The sequence below is a fragment of the Catharus ustulatus genome, chromosome Z, assembly GCF_009819885.2.
Source record: "Catharus ustulatus isolate bCatUst1 chromosome Z, bCatUst1.pri.v2, whole genome shotgun sequence".
NCBI lineage: Eukaryota > Metazoa > Chordata > Aves > Passeriformes > Turdidae > Catharus > Catharus ustulatus.
In genome coordinates this window covers 26539406-26564816 of record NC_046262.2, presented here as the reverse complement: position 1 = coordinate 26564816, position 25411 = coordinate 26539406, and the positions used below count along the sequence as shown (strand labels likewise).

At 39.2% G+C, this 25411-nt stretch overlaps 1 protein-coding gene across 4 annotated transcripts; it reads left to right on the top strand.

The window, feature by feature from the left end:
- Positions 1–1271: 1271 nt before the first annotated feature.
- LOC117010918 (COBW domain-containing protein 1-like) lies at positions 1272–23988 on the top strand. 4 transcript variants are annotated; one of them, XM_033086008.1, is made up of 15 exons: positions 1275–1475; positions 2569–2655; positions 3066–3162; positions 4330–4421; positions 5508–5567; positions 6636–6673; positions 10400–10446; positions 11729–11815; positions 12610–12654; positions 15157–15213; positions 18440–18491; positions 20361–20429; positions 20531–20596; positions 22215–22344; positions 23005–23988. In XM_033086008.1, the coding sequence occupies exons 1-15, from the start codon at positions 1364–1366 to the stop codon at positions 23076–23078; spliced, it is 1113 nt and encodes a 370-aa protein (XP_032941899.1). In that variant the 5' UTR covers positions 1275–1363; the 3' UTR covers positions 23079–23988. The 4 variants fall into 4 exon arrangements, with proteins under 4 accessions (XP_042636100.1, XP_032941901.1, XP_032941899.1 ...); XM_042780166.1 differs by lacking the exon at positions 23005–23988 and having other exon boundaries at positions 1272–1475; positions 22234–22338; XM_033086010.2 differs by lacking the exon at positions 23005–23988 and having other exon boundaries at positions 1272–1475; positions 22199–22281.
- Positions 23989–25411: the final 1423 nt, after the last annotated feature.

Here is a 25411-nt window from a genome sequence, read left to right as displayed (position 1 = left end):
AGTACTTTTATTACTATACAAGTCAATAGATGGACAAACAAGATGAAGCCAAGCATACTTTACCATAACAGAACTCAAACCAGTGCTACCAAACCTTAACTAAGAGTAGAGAACCCCACCTGCGTTTTAGGTGTGTGCATGTATCAGCATGCATCAGGCCAATCTCTTCTCTGTGCCTCTCCACTGCTGCTACACCTTCTGACATGGAGAAATAGAACACGTGTTACCCATTTGCTAAACCTATGGCCCACAGAACACTGTTCTAATTAACCATAGTTGTGTCTTACAAGTGGTATGTGCCCTCTCCCAGTCCCTGATAGAGAGCAGAGAAAGCAATCATTCACCTTGCTGATTATTCGATTATAGACAGATGAGAGCACATGCACCCTGCACCGTGTTTGCTATTCACACTGGGGCTCCTTCAGTGCTCCCGTGTGTCTGAACCAGGCTTGGGGCTGACCTGCTGGGAAGCAGCTCTGCAGAGAAGGACCTGGGCGTCCTGGTGGAAAACAAGCTGTCCATGAGCCAGCAGCGTGTCCTGGTGGCCAAGAAATCCAGTGGGATCCGGGGGGGCATTAGGAAGAGCATTGGGAGCAGATTGAGGGAGGTGATCCTGCACCTGTACTCAGCCCTGGTGACCCTCACCTGGAGTGCTGTGTCCAGTTCTGTGCTCCTCGGGACAAGGGAGACATGGAGCTGCTGGAGCAGGTCCAACAGAGAGCAAGAGAGGTGATTAAAGAAGAGCGTTTCTCTCATGAGGAAAGGCTGAGGGAGCTGGGCCTGTGCAGACCCAAGAAACGGCCCCATGAGAAGAGGGGACCTCACCAGCATCCGAAAGAGGGTGTCAAGAGGGTGTAGCCAGACTCCTCTCAGTAATGCCAGGCAACAGGACAAGACGCAACAGGCAGAAACTCAACGGAGTTCCACCGGGACACGAGGAAGGACTTGTGCGGTGCAGGTGACTTGAGCACTGCAACAGATTTTCCCAAGAGGGCGTGGAGTCTCCCTCCCCGGGGACGTTCAAGAACACGTCTGGCACACTCCCGTGCCACGTGGTCTGCGACATCGCTGCCCGAGCGATGAGGCTGCCGCAGACAAGCACTGAAATACCGCACACCACAGCACCGCGCGCACCAGAATTTCCTTTATTGACACCGCCCCGCCCCGCCCCGCCCTGGCCCCCGAGCTGCGCCTGCGCGGCACGCGCGGGAGAGGGGGGGGGGCCCTTGGGGGTGTGTGTGACACCAGCCGGTGACGTCACTGCGGTGACGCCGCTCTGGCGGTGCGTGCAGTGTGACGCCCGCAGCGTGACGCCTGCGGGGCGCCGGTGGCGGGGCCGGCTGGCTCGGGGCCCTCCGCGCTTATGGAGGACGAAGACTGCCCCGACCTGGTCCCGATAGGCACCGACGGCGCGGAGCAGACCGATGCCAGTCCCGGCAGGAAGATCCCCGTGACGATCATCACGGGGTACTTAGGTGAGGCGCGGGAGCAGCGCTTGGCAGGGGCTGCGTGGAGGTAGGGAAGGCCCGGGCGAGCGGCCGGGCTCCGCGGGCCGGGGCTGCAGGGCTGGGGCCTTCCCCCTCGGGCCGGCTGAGCAGCGCGGGGCCCTCCGGCCGCTCCGGTGCGTTTGCAGGGCAACTCTGAGCAGCAGTGTAGGCACCCCTTGCTGCTTTTGCCACTCTGCTTTCAGGGGCCTCTTCGTTCAGGTCATGACTGACAAATGGCTCTTGGCCGCTTAACGTCAGAACAGTGCAACGTGCTTGACTCAGTTGGATGCCGATTGCCTTGCAGTACGTGAAATTCGGTGTTTTTCCCGTACCCCTCGACCAGAGTAGTTGCTGTGTGCTGCACACAGTTATGGACCATAAAGATCTGGTTAAATTTAGGATTGCCGTCACTGTTCTGAAAGTTGTAACTTTGTACTGCGTAGTGTTGCAGAAAAAGACTCTTAAGGACAGGTGAGGAAGGTTCCCTAGTTGTAGCGGTCACCTGCTTTGGATTAGATGATCTTCAGAGATCCCTTCGACCCTTGACAGTTCTGTGATCTTGTGCATGAGATGAAACTGCTCCTAAGGTGGTGTTGCAGGGGTTGTGATCAGGTTTTTTAACAATGCCCCGTTTAAGGGCAGTTAGTAGCACATCCGTGGTTACTGATGGCAGAATTGGTCAGAAAAGGCAGTTAGAGGGAGATTAAGTGTGCCTTTTCTTAAGAGAAGCATAATAGTTAGTTTTGTGGGAAAAGACTGCCCTGCTAGTCGGGAACTTGTAAGTTTATCAAGTACTGAACTTACAAGTTTATCAAGTACTGACGCTTAATGAATGGAAAATATGTGAGTCATTTCAGGCTGAGATTTAATGTCCTGATAGGTCTGTGGGGTCAAATATATCTACAAATTACTTTCTGCATAATTAGAATAATTGTAGGGTATTAGAATGAAAAATCCTCTTTAGTGGAAATTTGCTTGAAGTGTGCATGTGTATGCATAACATTTTAGTATTTAGTTTTTATTTGAAAATTTATGTGGGTCTTTTTTCAACATTTTGATAGAAATATGGTTTGTGTTCTAGGAGCTGGAAAAACAACTCTTCTGAATTACATACTGACAGAGCAGCATAATAAAAGAATAGCAGTTATTCTGAATGAATTTGGAGAAGGTATGTAAATGTGCAGAAATCTTTCTTTTTGCCACAAAACAACAAGTACGTAAAACTGCTGGAAACCAAGACTTTTGTGAGTTTAAATCCATTACTGAAGTTATTAACATACCTCAGTCTTTTTGCTGGTTTTCATAAAATAGTGACATGCATTAATCTGTTTTGCATATAGATGTAGGCCCTCAGAGTAAAGTAAGTAAATACATCACCCTGTTGGAAGTGCTATACCTCCATTTGTCCCTCTCAGTTTCAAGCAAATGGAAATAACTCTTAAGAGTTACTCTAAATTTCTTAAGAATATGTCAGAAACATGGTCTCAGGAGAAAAGAGTTTGATCGACGTATCTCTCTCTTGCAGGCATTGTCATGCAAGATTGAATATTAAAAATATAGCACTACTTGTATTTTCAGGAAGTGCCTTGGAAAAATCTCTGGCAATCAGTCAAGGGGGAGAACTCTACGAAGAATGGCTGGAGCTCAGAAATGGCTGCTTGTGCTGTTCAGTAAAGTAAGTAAGGACTACTGTACAGGTTCTTACAGTGGATATTGTGGGGAATTGATAAAGGGAGAAGGCATCCAGGATTTGATTCCTGAAACTGATAGTAGAATTGATTGAGACTTCTTTTGTCAAGTAAAACAACAATTGGAACTTTGGAGGTAGAAATTTTTTTCCTATTTACTGCCTTACTGGATTTGGACTTAGTTTCTTTCAGAAAGGTAATCTAAATACCAACATACACACTGGTGGGGTATTGTGGAGCAGGGATCTATCCCTCTATTATATGCTTCCATGTAGGGAGCTGAAGATTGAGGTAGGCTGGAACTATGACTCAGGTTTCCAAATGTCCTTACTTTTCTTTTTCTTGGTACATTGGTTACTACTTCAGTATTGTATTCATCAAAAAGGGGAAATGGAAAACCGTTTGTGACCTAATGAAACACAGTATCCAAATCTGGAAGCTGATGGTCATGTTGAAAAGCAAGAGTATTTGTTTCTTTGACATGTTTTTTACCGTTTGTTTCTTTGCTGAATTGTTTGTGCTAAGTTTGTAAATAAGGGTTGTGGCCTGTCTGTCCTGAGAACTGGTCTTCTGCCTTAAATAGTAATAGGTAGTAAGTGGTAAACAGAAGCTCTATTGGATTCTGTTGTTCTGGGGTGTAAGAAATGGAAATGCTGTCTTGCTGCTATGTTTTATATACGTTGGTTTCTTATATAAATGCTATACATTTCTGCTTCAGGCTGAGTTTGTCCGCTCTAATTTAAGTAAATGTCACGTGTTAATCTTGGTGTAGGTGAGGAAGAAAAGCAGGGCAACATACTTCACTTCTACCTTACCCCTTATTTCTGTAATATCAGCTGCCAAACCAAATAGTTACATATCTGCACAACCCTTCTGTCCTTCACAGGTTGTTCAGTGTTTGAAAACAAATCTTTAATCTGGTGGGATTAGGCAAATACTATTTTCAGACTAAAATGAAACAGAAAACTAAAATTTACCTAGTATTATGCCAGCAGATAACTAAATTTTCATTGTAGACTGTAAGTCTGCAAATGTCTTGACTCAGGACTTTTGCTTTGATGATACTGGTACTGCGTTCTGCATCAGAAAATACATTTAAATACATGCTTTAGCTTGTTTTCTCTGTCTTCAGATGTAATTGTTTCTTCTTACAGGGACAGTGGTGTGAAAGCAATTGAGAACCTGATGCAAAGGAGGGGAAAATTTGACTATATATTGTTAGAAACAACTGGTTTGGCAGATCCAGGTAGTTCGCATCACAATTTTCATAACCGTGATAATTATTCTGTTTTTATGAAGTGCTTATTTGCTCACCAGTTTGCCAGTGCTTATTTGTTCACTTTGACGGTTGTAATATAAAGTGGTGAGTTGTCAGGCACCTATGCTTTGATGGTTGTATAGACTCCAATGAATTGGTTAAGGTGCAAAGTATGAGTGTGTTTGGTTGGTTTCTGTTTGTTAAATTTACTCTAAGTTGAATCTAAAACTTAGAAATCCAGCTAAAATATATTTCCTGTATTTCCATCTCGAGAAGACACTGGACTTATCTAAGAGAAGCATGCTCTGAAACTACAAGTTTTCAGAACTTTTAATGTTTTACATTCCTCCTTTTAAATAGTCTAAATAGTTAGGATGTGTTGTATTGTTACACTGATAGACCTTATATTTTGTGAAGTCCTAAAATATGCTGTGAAACAGACTAGTGTATTCTTCTTAAAGAGCAATAATAGATTTTACAAAATCCTTCTATGCTCTTTAGTAATATTTATTATAAAAAGGTGTTTAAACTTGAGTTCATGTTAGCAACAGCTATCCAAAACAGTTTTCTCTAAATCATCCACATTAAAAAATCTGTTGTAGATGGAGGGAAAGGAAATTCTTACCAGGAATACAATAGTTTTCCCTTTAGGAGACTGGTGCTTTCTAGCTAAAAGCTAAATAGTTGTCATTATAAAGTAATTTTCTTCAAAAGACAGGGCATTGATTTGGCCTCTGTTACACACAAATTCTGTTTGAGTCAAATTGGAAAACTATTAAGCTTTTTGGAAAAAAAATCAATAGATACCAGAAAACAATTTCATGTTGTGGTCCTTGCTATATCTTGCGTGAATAAGCACTAGAACAACTGACAGGTATTTGGGTCTGATACAGAGTGGTGTTTGAAGGACTGCATCGTATCACTTCAAGTGGACAGTTTTAGGTGCTGGAAATACTTTAGTTACTGATCTTGTTGTTAGCACTACTAGTACAGTTTTTCTATTAAATACCTCAATGTTGTTAGTTTACTGGAAAAATCTCAATTTTGAACCTGTATATATGCTGCATTTCTTAGGAGCTGTGGCCTCCATGTTCTGGGTTGATTCTGAACTGGGAAGTGACATTTATCTTGATGGTAAGAAGTGCAAGCTTGTTCTCCTGTGTATTGGCATTTCATATCTGTATTTACAGTAATGTATTCTTGGTGTTTTAAGGCAAGGGTTCAGAAAACGTTCTGAAATACATGAACTTGGTTTTCACACTGCTGGATTTGATCACAGAGGTATCCCTGGTATTCTGATGCTTGTTTATTTACTCGGTGAGATATTTAATCTCACTAAATCCAACAGAAGTTGTGTAATGCTTTTCTGAGGGATCAGATATGGACAGCTCTTGATTGTGATGTAAGTGGGGGGAAATCTCATTAGCTAGATGTTATAAAGCCTCATTTAGGAGTAATATTTCAGCATTCTTTTTTCCTCTTTCTTCCTTTTCCCTCTTTTTTCTGCAACACAGTGTTTCCTAAAGGATTTCCTATTTTTCTGAATTTATAGCGCATCAACACCTGGATGTTTCTGCCTTTTGTTTTCGGCTTTCTATACCTGTTGTACTCGTGGACTCTAATATTTGCTGTATTCCAGTAAAAACCTGAGAGTGCTAAAACATAAATCTTCACAATATGTAGTTAAAGAACCATTTTTTTAATGTAGAAAAAAAATTACTTTTTGGCTTTAAAAAATACCCTACTAAGGTTTTGGTGAGTCTGTGAAATACTCATCTAGCCAAGGAAGGAAACATTGAGTTCAATAAGAAAGAACTTCCTAAGTTTCTGCCAGAGACTTCCAAATTACTGGTCATTTACATTAGAATGGCTGCATACATCAGTCAGTCCCTTAATTTGTTTCAATTTTCTGTAAAAGCGTGTCTCAGCCAATTTACTCTTGTGGAAGATGGGGCATCTACTTTGCAAGAATTTATCTCACCTGGTTCTGTAGACGTTTTACTACCACAGATATGACAATGAATAAAAAAATATTTAGGTAACAAGTTTAATGTTCAGATACTTTCAGTTTATTGTAACTGGTTGTAAATGTGCTGATATTGTTACCTTTTACAGGTTTGTAAGTTGTTAAACTGTTGGCTGCTTTCAGCCTATTTCAGCTTCTTTCACCACAGACATTTCCGTTTTAATGTTTTCTTTTAGGTATTGTGTCTGTTGTTGATGCAAAGTATGGATTGCAGGTAAGTTACTAGATTTGCTTCATGGTTTAAAACTGCAGCATTAGAACAGCTATTGAAGTAATGTTCTTGTGGATTAATTAATTTTGACAATAGCTGTAATTCCTACAATGAATGAGGATGTATTTCTTTATTACTGTGTTTTGAATGGGCACACAAGCTGGTCACTGATCTGTGTCACTTGAAAGGACAGGACTAAGAACAGGTGTCTTATACCAATGTGGTAACGATTGAGTTAGGGCTTGAACCGAGAAGGGTACTGTCTTGTTTTGGGGGACAGGTGTCTGCTGAGAAAGGCAGGAGCCTCTCTTTGAAATGGAGAATGTAAACCCCCTCCCTCCAAATTATTATAATTTTGAAATTAAGAGGCTCTCAGGCAAAGAGATGGGAATTAGGAATAACAGTTCTTTACTAGGGAAATTAAAATAGAAATACAGTACTACAAAGAAACAAACTCCAAACCCTGACAAAGTCAGAGTACAACCTGACACCCCATCAGGCAGGGTGTTGGTAGCAGTCCCATTCAATGGTGGTTGCAGTCCTCTTGCAGTGACAGATGTGATTCAGTTGAAGCACTGCTCCTGTAGAAGGTGCAGTTTCCCTCCAGAGGTTCAGTGGTGATGTGGAGAAATCCGGTTTTCCTCTGGAGTCCAGTGGAGAAAGGGGCTACCTTAGTGTCCCAAAACCTCTGTTTATATCTTGGTAAGAAATGTTGGGCCCTTTCCCCTGGCTGGAGCAACTTCCAATGGGATGCAGTAATTTTATCAGTCACACAGTGGGACTCAATGGGCCATTAGCAGAAAATGACTCCCTGGAGGAAGGATGGGTTGTGAAAAGATAAAGAACAATGTCCTGCCTGGTTTCAATGGATGGCCCATTAGCAGAATATCTGCTGTTGAGATAAGGATCACTGCCCCCACCCTCAACAGATGGTGATAGAATAGATCTTTTTTATTACATTCTGTATTGTAACTCAGGACAGGTACTTATGCAATGGCTGATATAGCAGGGAGAAATGAGAGCACTGTCCTGTACTGCTTTACATTAAAATGCTATATGGAAGCAGACAAAAAGAGCAGGTATTAGAGTAATCTGTATATAAAGTATAATGTAAGAACAGGCATATAGAACAGTGAGCTTGGGTCAGCAGAAATTATGATTCAACGAAATAGTTTGGCCTTTTTTTGGGGGGGTGTAAATATAACTATTTGCAGCTTAATAATTTAGGAGGTTACTGCTTTGATTGGGTATTGATTTTGCGGGACTCAAAAAAAAAGTGACCATGAGAAAAAATGCCTTCATAATATAAAAATTTAATGCTGTGGAAGTGTTCTTAATATTTCTGTATTTACAATGGCTGCAAATTGCTCAGAGAACTGAAGAGTAATGGTTTAAAAATAAGAGAGTGATTCTTCCTGTGTAAGATTTTTTTTTTTGCTTGGATTACTTGGATTTCTCCTTTCGTGTGTGCTTATCTAATAGCTGATTTACCAAATGGGTAGTAGTCTGGTCTTCTCATCAATTTGTGTTGGACTGGAACAGAACAAATCTAACCTCATAGCAAGCAAGTTTGGCAAGTTCATTGTGTTCTGCAAGAACTTCTGTGGAGAAGTTGGTAGAAGAATGAGGAGAAAGGGGTGGTTTGCCCTTCCAAACAGGAACTGTCTTCTGAATCAGCTCAAGTATCACAAGAAGTCATATAATGTTTTAGGTCTGTTCCTTTTCAGCTGGGTTCCCTCATACTAATTCAAATGTGTTTCATTGCTTGAAAAAATATTGTTCTGTTTTTCTTTTTCTTCATGCAGTGATGAATTATTAGATCAAATGTACTTGTGTTGCACACAGTAGCAATAAATTATTACTGTTTGAAAATCAGTTTTTTAAATATTAGACTTTCAAATAGTATGACAGAAACAACACAAAAATGCTTTGAAACATTCAAATTTTCTCTCTGCTATTACCTTTGGCAGCACAATGAAAACATACATTATTTAATCAGTAAAACTGTAAAACACTGATATCCACTCAGAATAGTAGGAACTTCAGACTTACTTGTACACTAAGTAAACAACTTTTGCTTTATATAAAAAGACTTGCTAACTTGTTTAGTTCCTCTGGTTGGAAAGAATGACCTCAACAACTGCTTATTATTCAAAGAACTCTGAAAGCCACACAGGTAATAACATTGAGATAATGGGCAGCAATTAAAATATGTCATGCTTCAAAGAACCAGCCCATCACAAAAAAAGCTGACAAACACCCCCAAGACCAGTCAGGCAAATTGAAGTGGCAATTGATATAGGTTATCATTGATGGGTTATCATTCTAGCAGGTTTGTCTCACAGCAATCTGAAATAGTAATTTCTTTAATCGAGGGCAAGCAGTTGGACAGTTGAAGTTGCATTCCTCAGTTTCCAGGTCCTGACATCTGGACTACTGACATTTGTTCTTTCCAGGGCAACAAATGTAAACGTTAATTGAATAGAGTCAATACACAGAGGATTGTAAAGAAAAGGTCAGAGGAGAGGTTCCTGAGAGTTGTTTTGTTGTTATGCTCTGCTTAGGTTGTGTGCAACGAGGAAATTGTTTTGGGTTTTTTTATGATAGATTCACAGTATGCAATAAACTATTTTTGTTTTTCAAGTAAAATACTGTTATATGCCTGACAATTCCAATAAAGAAAAAAAAATTCTGGGCTATTAAAAATCTATATATTTCCCATGACAATTGATTCTACTTTTAATTTGGTATTTCTGTAATTTAAAACTGAGCTTTTAAAGTAATATATCTGATATATATTTAGGGCTGATGAAGGAATGCACAGGACTCTAACCTTCCCAGAGATGTAAGCATAAGTGGCAAGTTCTTGCTAATATTACAGCATCTGTTTGAAGTTTTACTTCCTCCAGATGTCTGTGATATTTCTCCCCTAGAGATTGCTGCCTCCATGGCAGAGTGGGCAGAAAATAACTTGTAGCTAGACCTTTGCTGCTTCAGTGTAATTTGTTGCTGTGTTTAAGTAAAGCTTTGTGTTGCTAAATGTTACACTGCTGCTTGAGATGCAGATATTTTTTTCCCTTTCACTAATTTGTCTGTAAAGACACTAGCTTGGGCAGACAAGTGGAGATGATAATGGAACTCCCGTAGCTTCTGATTTTGGACAGACTTGCCAAAGAGCAGTGGTTTATTCATACAAACCTGGAAAAAGTTACCAGTTTTTACTATCAAAGTACAGTTTGTTTTGTATAGTCTTCCAGAGAAAAAGAGTGTGAAGTTACATATATGAAATGCTATAATGCAAGCCTAGCCTGTGATTTGTTAGTTAGTTGAGTTCACACTCATTTAAAAGTTCACTCAGAATAAAATTACTGAGCTTTCATTTTCTTTCAGATATGTTTTTTCATTGTTACTGTAGGACATGGTGACCTTTTTAGTTCATTGTAAAGCTGAAAAGTAATTAAATATTATGAAGTTTTCCAACTTCTAAGCATTCTAATAATAAAACTTTTGAGAAGAGTTTGCTTTAAGGTAGTTATAAACCTCTGTAGTGGTGAATGTATAAATGTACCTTTTCATCATCATTTAACAGAAAGATTCAAGATACCATCTTCCTCAATACCTTGTTGAAAAACAGAACCACAATTGAGTTGGGTCTGGCTTTCTTTAATTGCAAATGAATTTAAATTGAATTTGTATATGATTGACCCAATTCTTTTAATTTTTATTCAGCACTTGACAGAGGAGAAACCAGAAGATCTTATCAATGAAGCATCTCGGTATGGATGTAGAAATTAATTTTATATCTCAAGATAGGAATTGCGCTGTATAAAAGTTCATTGGAAATGGGTCCTTTTATGGGGCTTTTTTCTCCTGCTTTGCTTAAACTGAGGTAGATTGGTGTAATGAGGTAATATATGAAAAAGTAACTTCATGCTTCATTTGATCTTTCTGCCAAGAATTGACTCTTCTATTTTAATAGTGATGGGATTTTATTTAATTGAATGAGATGCACCTGATTTGAGGGAATTAAAAGTTTCGTGTTAGGATCTCTCATGCTTGAAGCAGAACTGGAGATAAAGGAATATGTTTTAATAAATGTGTGGCCACAATAATGAAGAGTACAGTAATTTCACGACCATAAGGCGCACCGGACTATAAGGTGCACCCCCCGAGGAGTCAGCAAAATTCGCAACTTTGTAGATCATATAAGGCGCACCGGACTATAAGGCGCACTTTTTTTTTGCAGTGAGGCTCTGTCCCCAGCTCCCCCCGCGCAGTTGCTGGCCAAAGCCCCGCCTCAACCCGGCAGCCATGGGCCCCCAGGCCCGCCTGTACCCGGCAGGGGTGGTACCGCAGGCCCCCAGGCCTGCCTATACCCGGCTGTCATGGGCCCCCGGGACCGCCTGGACGCGGGAGCGGGAGCGCCGCGGGCCCCCTGGCCCGCCTTCACTCAGCAGGGGTGGTACCGCGGGCCCCTGGGCCTGCCTCCAGCCGGCTACCTTGGCACTGCCGGCTCCCCCCACGGCTCACAGCTCACACTTCTGGGTAGGCAAATTTCTCAACTTTGTCCATCAGATAAGGCGCACCGGACTATAAGGCGCACTGCCAGGTTCGAGGGAAAGTTTTAGTCAAAAGGGTGCACCTTATAGTCGTGAAATTACTGTAATTGTAACAGTTGAAGTCTTCATAAAGCAAAGAGACTTCAAGTATCACATTTCAAGGACTACACGCAAGGCAAATAGGGATTGGTAAAGTTATTAAATCACTAGGCACTTCAGATTAGATGACATACATACAGTCAACAGACAAACAAACTAACCCTAAAATAAAAGAATCTAGCAAGCCTTGATTTGATCTGTTAGGGCACAAAAGAACATATTTGAGGAGAAGTCAGTAGTACTTTAATAATTCTCCGTGATGTTCTAGTTTGATTAATGCTTGCCCTTCTGTACTAACAATGTTCATAGTATCTTTTGGGGCCATAGAAGAGATTATGTTTCTGCAAAGTATTTGTTTGTTAACAATGTCTTTTTCTCTCTTTTTTTTCTTGAAACATAGGCAGGTTGCATTAGCTGATCTTATAATCATCAATAAAACGGATTTGGTTTCGGAGGAAGAATTGAATAAAGTCAGAACATCTGTGAGGTATAAAATTTTGGCATAACTATAACACTGTACTGCCTCAAAAATTAGTTTAAACCTAGTTACTTCTTTACTGCTGTTAGAATAGAAATTAGATGTCATTATTAGATTGGCAAAAATTGATAAGCTTGTGAGGGAAAAGATACTTTCTCTCGCTAAAGGTATTCCAGCACTTCTATGTGCTTGCACAATCTTAGCATTTTGTCAGTCTAGGTAAGATTTGGTGTTATTTACTAATGACAGGCATTTCTCTTAAGTGTTTATGTTTTTACGTTTCTGAGCAGCTGTTGCCAGTTTTGAGAATTAGCAGAAGTGAAGAAAAAATCTGCTGGTAAATATGAGTTCACTAGCAAATGCAAAGTTATAGGGAGGAAGTTCCAAACAATTGTCATGGGAGCAAAGAACCAGTGGTCTGAATCAAATTAATGATCAAAGACATTATTGTTTTCTATCAATATCATGATAAACCAAATTAAACATTAAAATTTTTAAATACGTTACAACTATATTAGTTTTTTTAAAATAAGAAGATAAAAGTGCTTAGACTGAGCAGAGTGTGTTATAAATAGCTTTGGATAGGAAAATGCTATTCTCACTGGTGGTATCTTGTTGTCAGAACTTGTGAAATTCCCTGGCTGTTAGTGGAAACCAAATATCTCAATCCATATCTGGTAGTTATTTAACAAGCTGGTAACAGAGGTGGGCTATTTCCCATGATGCTGTCCATAGTGAACATATTCAAACTATATATCATAGTTTATTTTCATCTAATTAATGATTTTTCTGGTTTTTTTTAGGTCAATAAATGGACTTGTTAAAATTCTAGAGACACAAAGATCAAGGTATTAAATGGCCACTGTTACTAGGTACTAGATCTTGCTTCTTTTGTGACAGTTTAAAGTATTCTAATAAATCAGCTTTATTAAAGGAAAACTATTGAATTAGAAATATTTAATCCAATATTGATACTGTGTCTAAGCATCTAGAGAAAGATTTTTTTTTTTTTGAGGAAGTAAAAATGTATTTTTAATTTATATTTTTCTTTGTTAGTGTTCCTATCACAGAATCCCAGAATGCGTGAGGTTGGAAGAGAGCACAGTCATCTTGTCCAACCCTCTTGTCAAGCAGGGTCATTCCAGAGCACGTGGCACAGGATTGTGTCCAGATGGTTCCTGAATGTCCCCCATGAGGGAGATTCCACAGCCTCTCTGGGCAATCTGTTCCAGTGCTTGGTCACCCTCACAGTAAAGTAGTTCTTGGCTCATGTTCAGGTGGAACTTCCTGCGTGTCAGTTTCTGCCTGTTCGCTCTTGTCCTATTGCCTGGCAGCACTAAGAGCCAGGTTCATCTTCTGGCACCTTCCCTTCTGATATTTATGTACACAGAGGAGGTCCCATCTCAGACATCTTTTTGAGTCTGAACAGGCCCAGCTCCCTCAGCCTTTCCTCATAAAGGACCAGGTGCTCTGGTCCTTTAAACATCTTTGTTGCCCTCCCTGGACTCTGTCCAGGAGCTCCACGTTCCCTGCACTGAGGAGCCCAGAAGTGGGCACAGCACTCCAGGCACAGCCTCACTAGAGCTGACTGAAGCAGCAGTATCACCTTCTGTGAGCTGCTGGCAGCGCTCTTCCTGATGCACCTCAGGACACCCTTGGCCTTCTTGGCCACAGAGATACACTGTTAACCAACCTTGTGACTGAAGAGCAGCTTGCAAGGCCAGTTTGGTTTTGAGCTAATAGTTGGACGTACACTACAATGTTTTCCTTCTATTGTGTCCCCTTAAATATTATTGCTATTGCAAATAAGTTGTTCCTATAAAATGACTTTGAAAGCAGTGGAAGGAAGTTACAAGAACAGGAAAAATCATTGCACCGTTTTTCTATTTCAATTGAATTTCTGAATCAGATTTTTCCTGTAGTAAGAACTTAAATAGATATTGTATTCCCGGGAGCATTAGGAGAGCAGTGTATCTTCCAGACTGCTAGGAATGATTTGTGCAATTGTTGGATTATTGTGGTCAATGTTCATCAAGTATAGGTTTTTGATTTAAGCAAATTTAAGGAGAAGGTAATAGTCATAACCTTAACAAAGTATACTTAGCTTTTTAAAGTTATTGTCAAATGTAACTGGAAATCATAGATAAAAATACTTGCTGTTGTTGGGTGATCAGATAGCACCAATTTTCAAGAAGCTACAAAACTACATGATTTGTGTTTTAAATGGCCATTGGGGGAGATCCAATATATGATCTCTTTGCATATTTTATAGTGTCTGATGCCAGCTAGCATCAGATATGAAATTAAGTGGGCCACAGATTTAGTCCTCAATGACAACTGTTTGTTACTTGTAAATATTCTTCTGTAAATGACTCATAGGGTCTCTTCCATTATTCAACATGCCAAATGTGAAGTAAGCACAGAATTAATTTATTGTCATGTTATTTGATGACATACTCTTTTTAAGGGGGGATTTATCCCTCAAAAGCCAACATTTAAAAGGGAGGGTTACTATGTGGTTTTTTTTTAGAACACTGCTGAGAACAGCTGACACTGAGCTGGTCATGAATTTTGCACAGGAATTGTTTGTGTATTCTATTATAAGTCTTTCATTTTGGAAACTACTTGGTACAACTGCTGTTGAATGTAAAAGTTTGATGATTCTGGTTGTACTCCAGAAGTGATTTTTTTAACCTCTCTTGTTCCTTTTTATTTAGCTACATGTCATTAACTCCATCTGAAAAGCTATCAGATGCTATTAGCAGTGAAATCTATAGTCTGTATTGCTTTGTGAAGAAAAGTTTCTTATGCAAGTTTATAGGTAGCCATTCTTATAAGCAGATATGATCAGTACTGCCAGTAATAATATGGTATTCTGTATTACATTTTTCAATTGTCTGTTTCAAATTGTAGAGTTCAAGTTCCTCATAGTAGTTATTGCCTTATAAAGTTGTTTCAGTTTTGTTTGCCAACAGTTTGTCAGTATAAACTATATATATTCCAGGGATTTGTGTCTGTCTTGAGAGGCCCAAGGTTCCTTTTCCCATTTAGGGAAAAAAATTATTATTTAGGCATCCAGTATAGGGGATTTTATCGTATTTTTGGAAATACCTTGCATTTTACAGTATTTTTTAAAATTTTGTTTCTGTACTTACATGTTATTGTTTGAATAAACACAGCATTTCCTTGTAGAAGACAGTACCAACCACTGATACCCAAAAATAACTCTTAAGTATTAATGGCATTAGTCTGATAGACAAGAAGAAAAACATAAGCTTCAGTCAACACCTTTAAAACCTGACATTTAAATACATCAAAAATACAAGGCTTTCTTTTTTCCCTCTCTTTAGAGTTGATCTCTCTAATGTCTTGGACCTACATGCGTTTGACAGTTTATCTGGAGTAAGGTATGATCATGATTTTGTTGTCTTCTATTAGAAAAAATATCTGGGTATGAAATAGACACACTGAAATCCTGACTCAAATTTGCATCTATTTCTTCAAATTTTCTGTTTTCAGTTTCTGTTAGAAATTCTAGTTTAGTCTGTCCTGTCTAGACCAGGACAGTCATATTTTAAAAATTATTGCTTTATAAGTGGTAATATCAGATGGAATTCTTTTTTTCTTCAAATACCTGCAAAAACCTTTTTGACCTTATAAAGTTAAATGAGCCAGAGTGTGTGTGGTTGGCTTTTTCCCCAAAATGTAAGTTTTTCTGGTTTAATACCAGAATAGACTTATACTCTTCTCTGGTTCTTTTAAAGCATTTCAGAATTTTTCTCCTTTGTTTCTTGATGAAATGTTGGCCTTCTTAGATTTCACAGAAAAGAATGAGGGACTGAGGTTCCACAGCAAACAAAGGCTCTACAAATTCTGATCACTGTGTTTCTCATTCCTGGGTTTTTTTAATGCCAAATGGATGCTTCAGCATCCTGGATGGGTACAGAAGTAAAATGGGAAGGGAGGGGAAAAGGTCTTTCTGTTCATTGTGTGTGCTGAAGCACAGCAAAGAGAGTGAAGAGTACTGGAGCAATCATAAAGGAAAGGAGGGAAAAGGAGGGCAGTATCAGCTTCATTTTTCTTCCTAGATACACACACTTTTCATTTCATATAATGGAATGGAGCAAATTCCTTATTCACAGACTGGAGAAATTACAGGACATGCAAATTAGTAACCTCTATAAGATAAACATGTGCTTGTGAGATTTCCCTCTGAACTGATACAGTACAATCAAAATGATAGGTTTGGTCTTTTTTCTGCTGGCACTGACTGATCAGTGAAATACTGTAGTGTTTGTTTCAAGATTTCTACCAATGGCAGCATAAGGGAAATACCAAACTAGGCATCCAAAACAAAGTTAAGGGAGGAGGGAGGCTGATATATCCTTTAGAGGCAATAGATAACTGTTAGTAAGCCAGATCATACACCCATGTTCCAAGTCCTTATAATGGATCAGCTAATTGAATTAACTCATGCTGGAGCCACACAACAGAGATAAAGCAGTAAAAAGATGTGAACCAGAAAAGGATTGTTCTTGATAACAGCGGTTCACAGTTAGATCTGATTACTTGTAATACTAGGTGGTGTTCTGCGAAGTTTGCTAGTTTGCTGCACTCTACAGATTTGTTAAAGTTCTTAAGGAACTGACAAAAAATTCTTTATTGCTTTCCTCAGTCTAGTCTTCTTATTTCACTCAGTTACTTTAGAGCTTCTCAGTATTTGGTGTTCAAACAGGGGGAGCACTCTAAAATGTCAGCATTTAAAGACAAATTCTAAAAGTACCAAGAAGATTGTAGACTACACTAATTTCACAATTATAAACCACACCATTTTGACTAAAATTTTGCTCCCAACCCAGAAGTGCGGCTTACACTCAGGAGTGGCCTGTATGTGAACAAATTTTGGAAATTTCCCAACCCAGAAGTCCGAGCCTGCAGCAGCCCCGAGCCGAGCCGGAGCCCGCCTGGCCCTGGGCGGCGGGGCAGCGGCGGTGCTGCCCGGCCCCAGGAAGCATGGCAGCAGCAGCGACCGGGCAGGCCACATCCCCGCTTCCTGGCGGCAGCAGCGAGCGGGGCTGGGGCCGTTCCATGGTGGCCACCCCGAGCAGGGCCGAGCCAGTAAACCCCATGATCCTGCGATTCTTTTACTAATTGGCAACTTCGTGAAAGTTGCACACGAATCCTCGCTGTGAACGAAAGTGTGGCTAATAATCTGGTGTGGCTTATATATGGACAGAGAACGAAATGTTGCCGACACCTGGAGCTGCGGCTTATAATCAGGTGCGGCTTGTAATTGTGAAATTACTGTACTTTAAAGAAGTTTGGTTGATTTTGTTTATGTTTGAACTCAGCACAATAAAATTGCTTACCTGTTTATAGTTCCTAGATACAGAAATTCTTACATAAAATATTAGTGGTGGTTTCAGTGCCATCACCAGAGCAGAAAAACTCTTTGCATTCAACATCACTTGAACACAGTACATTAATAAATTTGTTCTTTTAACGGCATACTACAGGATCTGTATGTATCTGTTAGCAGACAGATACAACATCTGTTTGGTGTGACTGTGTGGTGGAATCTTGTAGTCTGTATGTACCCTAAAGTCGCAGGAAACACATCATGAATTCTGGATTCTATGAAGGGCAGTGAGAGACTAAGACAGCAAAGCAAAGGAAATAGGACAAGTAGGAATGTGAAATGTTGCTTCTGTAGCAGACAGTGCTTTTTCCCCCACCAAAAACGCTTCTAAAAATTTTACAGTTATCAAATTAGGAGGAGGGATTTTTATAGGCAGTGTTCTCTGAAGTAGCAGAGAGCATCATTGTAACTTGTGCTACAGTATTTATTCTCTGCGTGTTATTCACAATATAGAGAGAAAACAGAAACAGTACAGAAGACAGTAGATGAAGAAATTTTGAGCTGTCTTGATTAATCAAGACAGATGTGGATGTGAAATCTAAAGCTGCAGTACAATTTTGTGTTGTTACACAAAAAGATGCAGTAAGACCCTAAGTATTAGTTTACAAAAGAAGTCCCCAAGTTTCTTTATTGAATAGAGAGCATCTGTTTTAAATTTACAGGCACACTGCATAGTAGAAGTGAACTGTACGCCTGAGAAGTGGAAGCTGGTATATAGTATTTCAATTCATGTTACAGATTTTGTTCTCTCAAGCAACATCTTTGTATATTCTTTTTTTCTTGATTTTCAAATAATTGTAAAGTTTTTTTAAAAACCAACATCTATTAACTTGATAAATTCAAGTGGTTTATTTTTTCTTGCTTGCTTTAATGATGTAGAGTTTGCCTTTTTTGCACAAAGGAGTATCATGGATGTTGTGTTCATTGAAGTATCAATGTTTTTATTGCTGAAGATACTGCAAATCAGGACTATAATTGTCTTTGTTTCAAAAACCCCAATTTTCTAACACAGAAAATGAACTATATAAAACAAATATAATTAAACATTTTATTTTGAGATTAAAATGGAATTAACTGTTGAAGCTTATTCTGAATATCTAGTCTATATTTGATATTTCAGTTTTGCTGTACAATGCTGGAGTTTAAAAAATTTTGAAATAATGACATTTTGCCCATCCTACTCAAATGTGCCATTTAACTTTCCTTATTTTCAGTTTGCAGAAAAAGCTTGAGCATGTAAAGACAACACATGCACATCTAGATAAGGTAATTACCAAATTACCAAAAAATACTGCTTTGATGTTTTTGTAACAACAGGACTGTTCAATATTGCATACTAATCTTGTTGCTGTTTCAGAAGGTTTCAGTTAGGGAGTAATGTGTTTTAAGGTATTGGAAGATTACCTATATTACAGAAAAGGAATGTGCTTTGTTGTAGATAGATTCTAAATGGCTGTATTAAGTCTCACTTTCAAAAATAGCTTATAAGCTTCCAGTACTTCAGACAGTCATGTAATTTCTTGATTCACATGGGGAATATTAGTGAACTAAATAGAACTGCTTTTTTATTTGTAATGTATTTGCAGAAACAAGTCCTAAATTTGTAGCCAGTCTGTACTGTAGATCTTCTGCCCAAAACAAAATATCTTTGGTTGAACTGTGGGTCACAGTCCTGATGGGGGGTATCCTTAGGCAGGTGGGTTCACTCATAGGCCTCAAGTTCCCTCAGTGGCTGCAAAAAAGCAAAAACTTAATTTTTTAAAGTTGTCTTAGAAAACTGGGCTTTCTTCAGAAAGTTTCTATGATTAAATTTAATTTTCAGGTTAAAATATGATGCATAAATGCATGTATTTTTCTTCTTAAACTGTCTATTTTAACTATGAAGTTGAGACCAGGAAAAGGCAATTATAATTTAATTTTGGAACTAAAGATTAAATATAAAATCAGTTCATTCTTAATTATAATGACAATGTTCATAGTTTTTGTGTAATCAAAATTGTTAAATATGCTCAGTTATAGAATCTTAATAGATCCCTAAAGTAGATAGAAATGTTAAGTAGAAGCCTTCCTGAATGTTATGAGTTATAGTATCCTCATATCATTAAGGAGATAATTGTCAGTTCTGTAGTGTGGAGTCATTCGACAGAATTCATTGTTCATTTCTCTGTTTAGTTTAACACCCGCATATTTAAGATGATTGTTGAGACATTTGAGGCTTAAATGAGGGCAGAACACTTCCCACAGTAGGCTGCAAGTCCTTGTTGTATGACAAAGTGTGTTTGTTATCTTCCCGTTGAAGGTCAGCAGAAACAAACTGCACTGTACTTGGAGTGCAGTGAACTGCGGTCTGCTATGTTTTGAGGTGGCTCAGAGTGTTAGCTCTTGGTTGTTTAGATAAGTTTACTTGGTCATTAGACAAACATTTGCTGCTTGTTCCTTTAATTTTTTTCTGTAAGTTAGACTAGTCATCTGAAGGTGGTCATTTGAAAGCATCACAGGAAGTAACTCTCTCTCTATTCTTCCATACCATTGAGCAATTAGAGTGACAAAAATAAGACATATTATTTCTTCTTTAAATAAATTGCTAATTTTAAACTACATGTTCTATTTTCATATTTTCTTTTGATAATTGATCCCGAGCAGTCAGCTGGTAGTTGCTTTGGAACAAAATTTGACTTCAGACATCTTTATTTTCTGAATGTATTCCTACATGGTTTGTTAAGAAACAACCTTCTTACAAGGCAAGTACAGGTTGCCTTTTATGAAAACTGTGTTGATTATTTTTTGTCTGATGGAATTCTCATGAAGATCAGTGTGCAAAAAAATAGCATTTTTAACCATATTTGAAAGCTTGATCATAATAGTCTCAAAAGCAAAAAATTGCATGGTAGCAGTTAATGGTATTAAGCTGTTCGAGGCATTGTATATGCCCAATAAGTGCACACCCAAACAGAAACAAAAAGCAAAGCTTCATTTAGCAAATTAGAGCAGAACAGAAATAGAGATTTTTTTTAAATCGATGTTACCATATACTTGCCTTTTTATGAGGCCAGCTTATAAAGAACACTTTTTGAAATTACTGTAAGGAGATGTTTATTCAGTGTGATAATAGTAAGTGTATTTTCCCATTTGCAGGCTATAATTACAGTAACATTTGAAGTTCCAGGAAATATAAAAGAAGAAAACTTAAATCTCTTTATTCAGGTAAGTTATATATCACCATCAGCTCAAAAAATCATTGTGGCTTTTTATAGAAACTCATCCCATGCCACTTTGTTTATGGAAACAACTTCATCTTTTCATAGAATCTTCTGTGGGAGAAGAATGTGAAAGATAAGACTGGGTGCACCATGGATGTCATAAGACTGAAGGTTAGTCAGAAACCACCAGCTTCTTTGTTTTGTGCTTTTTATCTTTACACCTAAAAACCTGCAGTGTGCTGTGAGTTACGGACCTCAAAGGTGCTGCTGGATCACTGTAGCAGAGCAGATGAAATGGAGAGTAGCAAGTTGTTCCATGAACGACTCAGAAAGACATAGTTGGCTGAGGAGCAGACATTGAGATGCTACAGATTAGATCCTATAGATTGCTAGATGTACTTAAAATTGTTGCCATAATATGCAGAAATTCAGTTTGGCATGACATAGGAATGCAATCGTAATTGTGGTTACAATTAACAACTTCTTACAGTATTGTCAGGCTGTAATTTTAAAGATGCAGCTCATAAGTATTTGTCTCCATGGGCACTTCATATGTTTTTCAGTTGCCTGGTTTGGAGAGGAGTAGAGGTAACAATTCAGGATCTGTTTTCATTTACCTTATATCAAGCAGCTGAGTAAATAATGAAAAAATGAGAATCCAGTCAGTCATTTGGCATGCTGTAAGATGCCTGAGAACACTTGACCGTCTTAGACAGCAGTATAATTATTTTAGTTTTATTGGAAGGAAAATTTTTTTCTTGCCTTTTCAGCAACAAAATTAGAGTATCCTTGTCTTCCCCTTCCTGACAAATAGAAGAGAGTAGCCACTGATGTGTATGAAGCTGCCTGAAAAGCAGTAATGCCATGCACAAGTATGTTTTTGGTGTACTGAGCGTTGGAGTCAAACTAATCCTTTATGAGATGTGAGGCCTGTGATGTGTGCTGTCCTTCAGTTACAGACAAATACACCAAAGCAAATGAGCCTCAGGCAAATAATTACAGAACAGGTTCCAAAGTTTGTTGCTTTTATATTTATATTTTATCTGTAGTCATAACTCTTTTGGCAGTAATAGTCATAGAATTCCAACTAGTAGGTTAAATGGAGACCTATTTTATGAAATATTTTTAACTCTTTCTTTCTTTAGGGAAGTGTCCTGTTTTAGGGCAAATTTTGGGAGGAATTTTCAGAAAGCATATAAGACATGTTTTACAGAATGTGTTCCACTGAAGTATTTCAGAACATTGTACTATGAAGTGATGAAAACTGTTTTAATAGAGCTTTTGATATGTGAGTTAATGGACTCACACTGACTATAATCCCTTCTGTTGCTAGTTGTTGTACTTCACAAATGCTTATTTTTTTCTCCAATATTCAGAGATTCTGTTTCAGAAAAGTAAATATAGTGTGCATAAGAGCTTAATTGGACTAATCTGAAATCAGTCATTTCATTGGCAGGCAGTCTTTCATGGACTCCCATGTCAAACACTATATATGTATTCAAAGAGGCATAGAATATGATGACATTTAATTTTTGCTTGAGCAGGCTAGGAACTGACAAGGGTGGAACAGAAGGCAAAGTGTAATTGGTTAAGTGTAGTTCTTAGCCTTTAACAAAATAAGGAGATGTGAAAGTGGATGTTACAAGTAGACATGTTGATTGACTAACAAGTGCGTAGTTGCCAGAAATACTATTCCCTCTTGAACTGGATTAAAAGTTTTGTTTCCCCTCTTACATACTTTATTTTTAAAGTTTTGTTTATATACCCTAACAGTTATTTTTCTGATAAGGGACTGGTATCTATTCAAGGCAAATCTCATCAAGTGATAGTCCAAGGTGTCCATGAGCTCTATGACCTAGAAGAGACTTCAGTAGCCTGGAAAGAAGATGAAAAGAGAACAAACAGGCTGGTCCTAATTGGTAAGTGGAAATTACCTATCTCCTTGTTTGAGTTTAAGAAGCTGGTTTTTTCAGAGACAGTCCTCTGACTTGGCCAGTGAAAAGCAATCAGACTAAACTGGGCAGAATAAGTGCAGTGAGTATGTTCAGCATAACCCTTTCTCAGAGGTTTATCCATCAAGACCTCCTGAGGTTCAAAATTGCAGTTGAGAGGAGTCTACACTATCCTTATTTGTGCCACCAAAATCAAATCAGTAAAATACTAAGCTTTCATAAATTATGTTGGCATATTTAATGTTACTTTTAAAATCTGTAATTATAAATTGGGTGATGGGAATAGTTTGAATGTTTTGGCAAATATTGAGTAACTATAAGGAGGGCTTTAAAATGTTTAAATAAGTTTTGTTTCTGAAAAGCTTGAAGTGCTGAGTTTCTGTGTTTCTATTTTCTATTCTGTTTGCTGTGCAAAGTGTTGTATTATCAAAAATCACCTACTTTTTCCCCCTTTCCCTTATTTGTGCAGTTGAGACTTACTTGAAGTCTCTTGTTGCCTTAGTTTTAATTCTGCTATTCTCACTGATTGCTATAATGAACTTTTTCTTAGGTTAGAAGAAGCTACTTGTATGTGGATTTTTGCAATGCACTGTAAAATACAGTTAGATATTTTATTTCTCTTTACAGGCAGGAACTTGGACAAGGAGACCATCAAAGAAGTATTCATAGCCACTGTGAGAGAAGAACAAGGAAACAGTTGACAGAAAACTATAGAAAAGTTAAATGTCAGTTTTAATCCTGCAAGGATTTTATAAGAGAAAAGACTGAATGGCGTATACTGTAGTAGTTTCTCTATCCTCTTGCAGTTTATGCAACAGTTAATCCCTGAAGTCTTCCCAAAAATTCCAGCTGACCTACTGTTTAAAGATTAGCTTTTATGGTCTAGTATCAAACACAATTCTCCTATTTTGGATTTGGCTGAACCTGTGTCAGCAACATCATGTAACTGTGCTGAAATGCAGATAGGCAAAAGGCTGTTATATTCTACATGAAGTGTATATGGGGATATGGGAAACGTGTTTGAAGCGTAGTGCTTTCTCTTTCTAACTCTCTTCCACTAGGAATGAAGAAATAGTGATTATTGCCAGGGATGTACAGTAATTTCACGATTATAAGCCGCTCCATTTTGACTGAAATTTTGATCCCAACCTGGAAATGCGGCTTACACTCAGGAGTGGCCAATACATGAAAAAAGTTTGGGAATTTCCCAACCAGGAAGTGCGAGCCAGGGAGCTGAGCACCTGCTGGTAAAACCCGGGATTGCGCGATTGTTACAAATTGGTTACTGTGTTGCACGGCGGGTGGAGACGGGCTCCCTGCCGGCAGCGCGGGGCGGAGAGGCGGGGGCCTCCCTCCTGCCGGCCCTGTGGCCTGGGCGGGAGGCAGGGGACTCCATGCTGCCAGCCCTGCGGCAGTGGGGGGAGGTGGGGGCTCTGTGCTGCCGGCCCTGTGGACCTGGGGGGAGGCGGGGGGCTCCGTGCCTCCCTCCTGCTGCCGCCCTGGGTGCGAGCGGGCTCCATGCCTCCCTCCCGCCGGCACCACGGGGCAGCGCGATTCCTTTACTAATTCATTACTTTGTTGCACGTGGGTCCTCGCTGCGAACGAAAGTGCGGCTTATATTCCGGTGTGGCTTATACATGGACAAAGACCTAAATGTTGCCGATGCCTGAAGCTGCGGCTTATAATCAGGTGCGGCTTGTAATCGTGAAATTATTGTAATCACAGTACAAAATGTTTGGTGTTTACTATTAAACTGTCTTCCATCTCTTTCCACTTGCTTTGTGATTTTCGAATGTATGCACCCATCCCAGGTACTGCTAAACCTGTTGTATAATGAAACTAAAAATACCCAGGTAGCAGAGGCACTAGATCCCATGGAGTAAATGCTGTCTGCACAAAAGCTGTGAATGCAATATTTGGTCACAAAGTCAGCAGTTTGTAAGATGTAGTTGAACTCTTCAGTCTTCTAGGCCATGACCTTTGCCATTCAGGATTTGGGGAGCTGGGGACTGCACATTTCCACTGTGTTCTGTGACACTACTTTGAAAACATAGTCTGAAGCTTTTATCTCTCTACTCATTACAATTTAGAGTTGAACTTCCTTTCCTGTACATTCTCCAGTTCTCCAGTACTTTTTGTTCATCTCTTAGCTTTAGAGGCATGATTTGACTACAGCTGTGTGAAAGCAAAATTGTTGGGGGGTGAGGGTGGACCCTGACAATGCTTTTTAGGGTTCAGGGTTCTGATACTAGGGTAGGAGTGGCAAAAATAAATGAATAGCAGATGCAACGGCCTCGAGTAGTAACATAAAGCACTTTAATAATGGTGAAAACAAATGTGGGACAAGGCCCAAAAATCCAAACACAGATCACTAGGGGTTGATGGTCAAGGACCAAGATGTGGGGTGGTCTAGGGTATAAAAGGGAAGCAGGAAAGCAGGTGGAGTCGAGGTCAGGGTCCAATGGGTAGAGGAGAAAGTGGTGCAGAGGTGGGGTTAGGGAAGGTAGGGACCAATGGGGAAACGAGGAATGGGGAACATTCTGGAAACTGGGAGTGGTAATGATAACTGGGAAATGAGGGTTGGAAATATTCATAAGGCATTAACATGGGCGATCCCATAACCCCTGGGAACTTTTTTCTTTGGGATCACCACAACTTCAACTGGTGCCTGCCAGGGACAAGGGTTAGGGTACAGATCTTCCTCGGTGATGACTCCCACACAAAATGAGTCAATGCAAGAAGATAATGTAGAATTCAAAACGTTTACAAACAGAATTCTAGGATGTGCAATTCTGAAGGATGGACTTTAGCTACAGTGCTTGCTCTGGATGCTTGGTGATGTCTGAGTAAATAGAAACTTGTTTTCAGTACTAGGGGTGTATTACTTTCACACTAACATTAAAAAGAAAAGAAAGACGGCCATTCCTTCAGTCTCTCCCTCAGCCAGTATCAGCGGTCTTAAATTTTTTCACTTTGCTTCTACTGGAATATATAAGTTTGGAATTTGTTTTCAAAAGACCTGAGGATGGACACA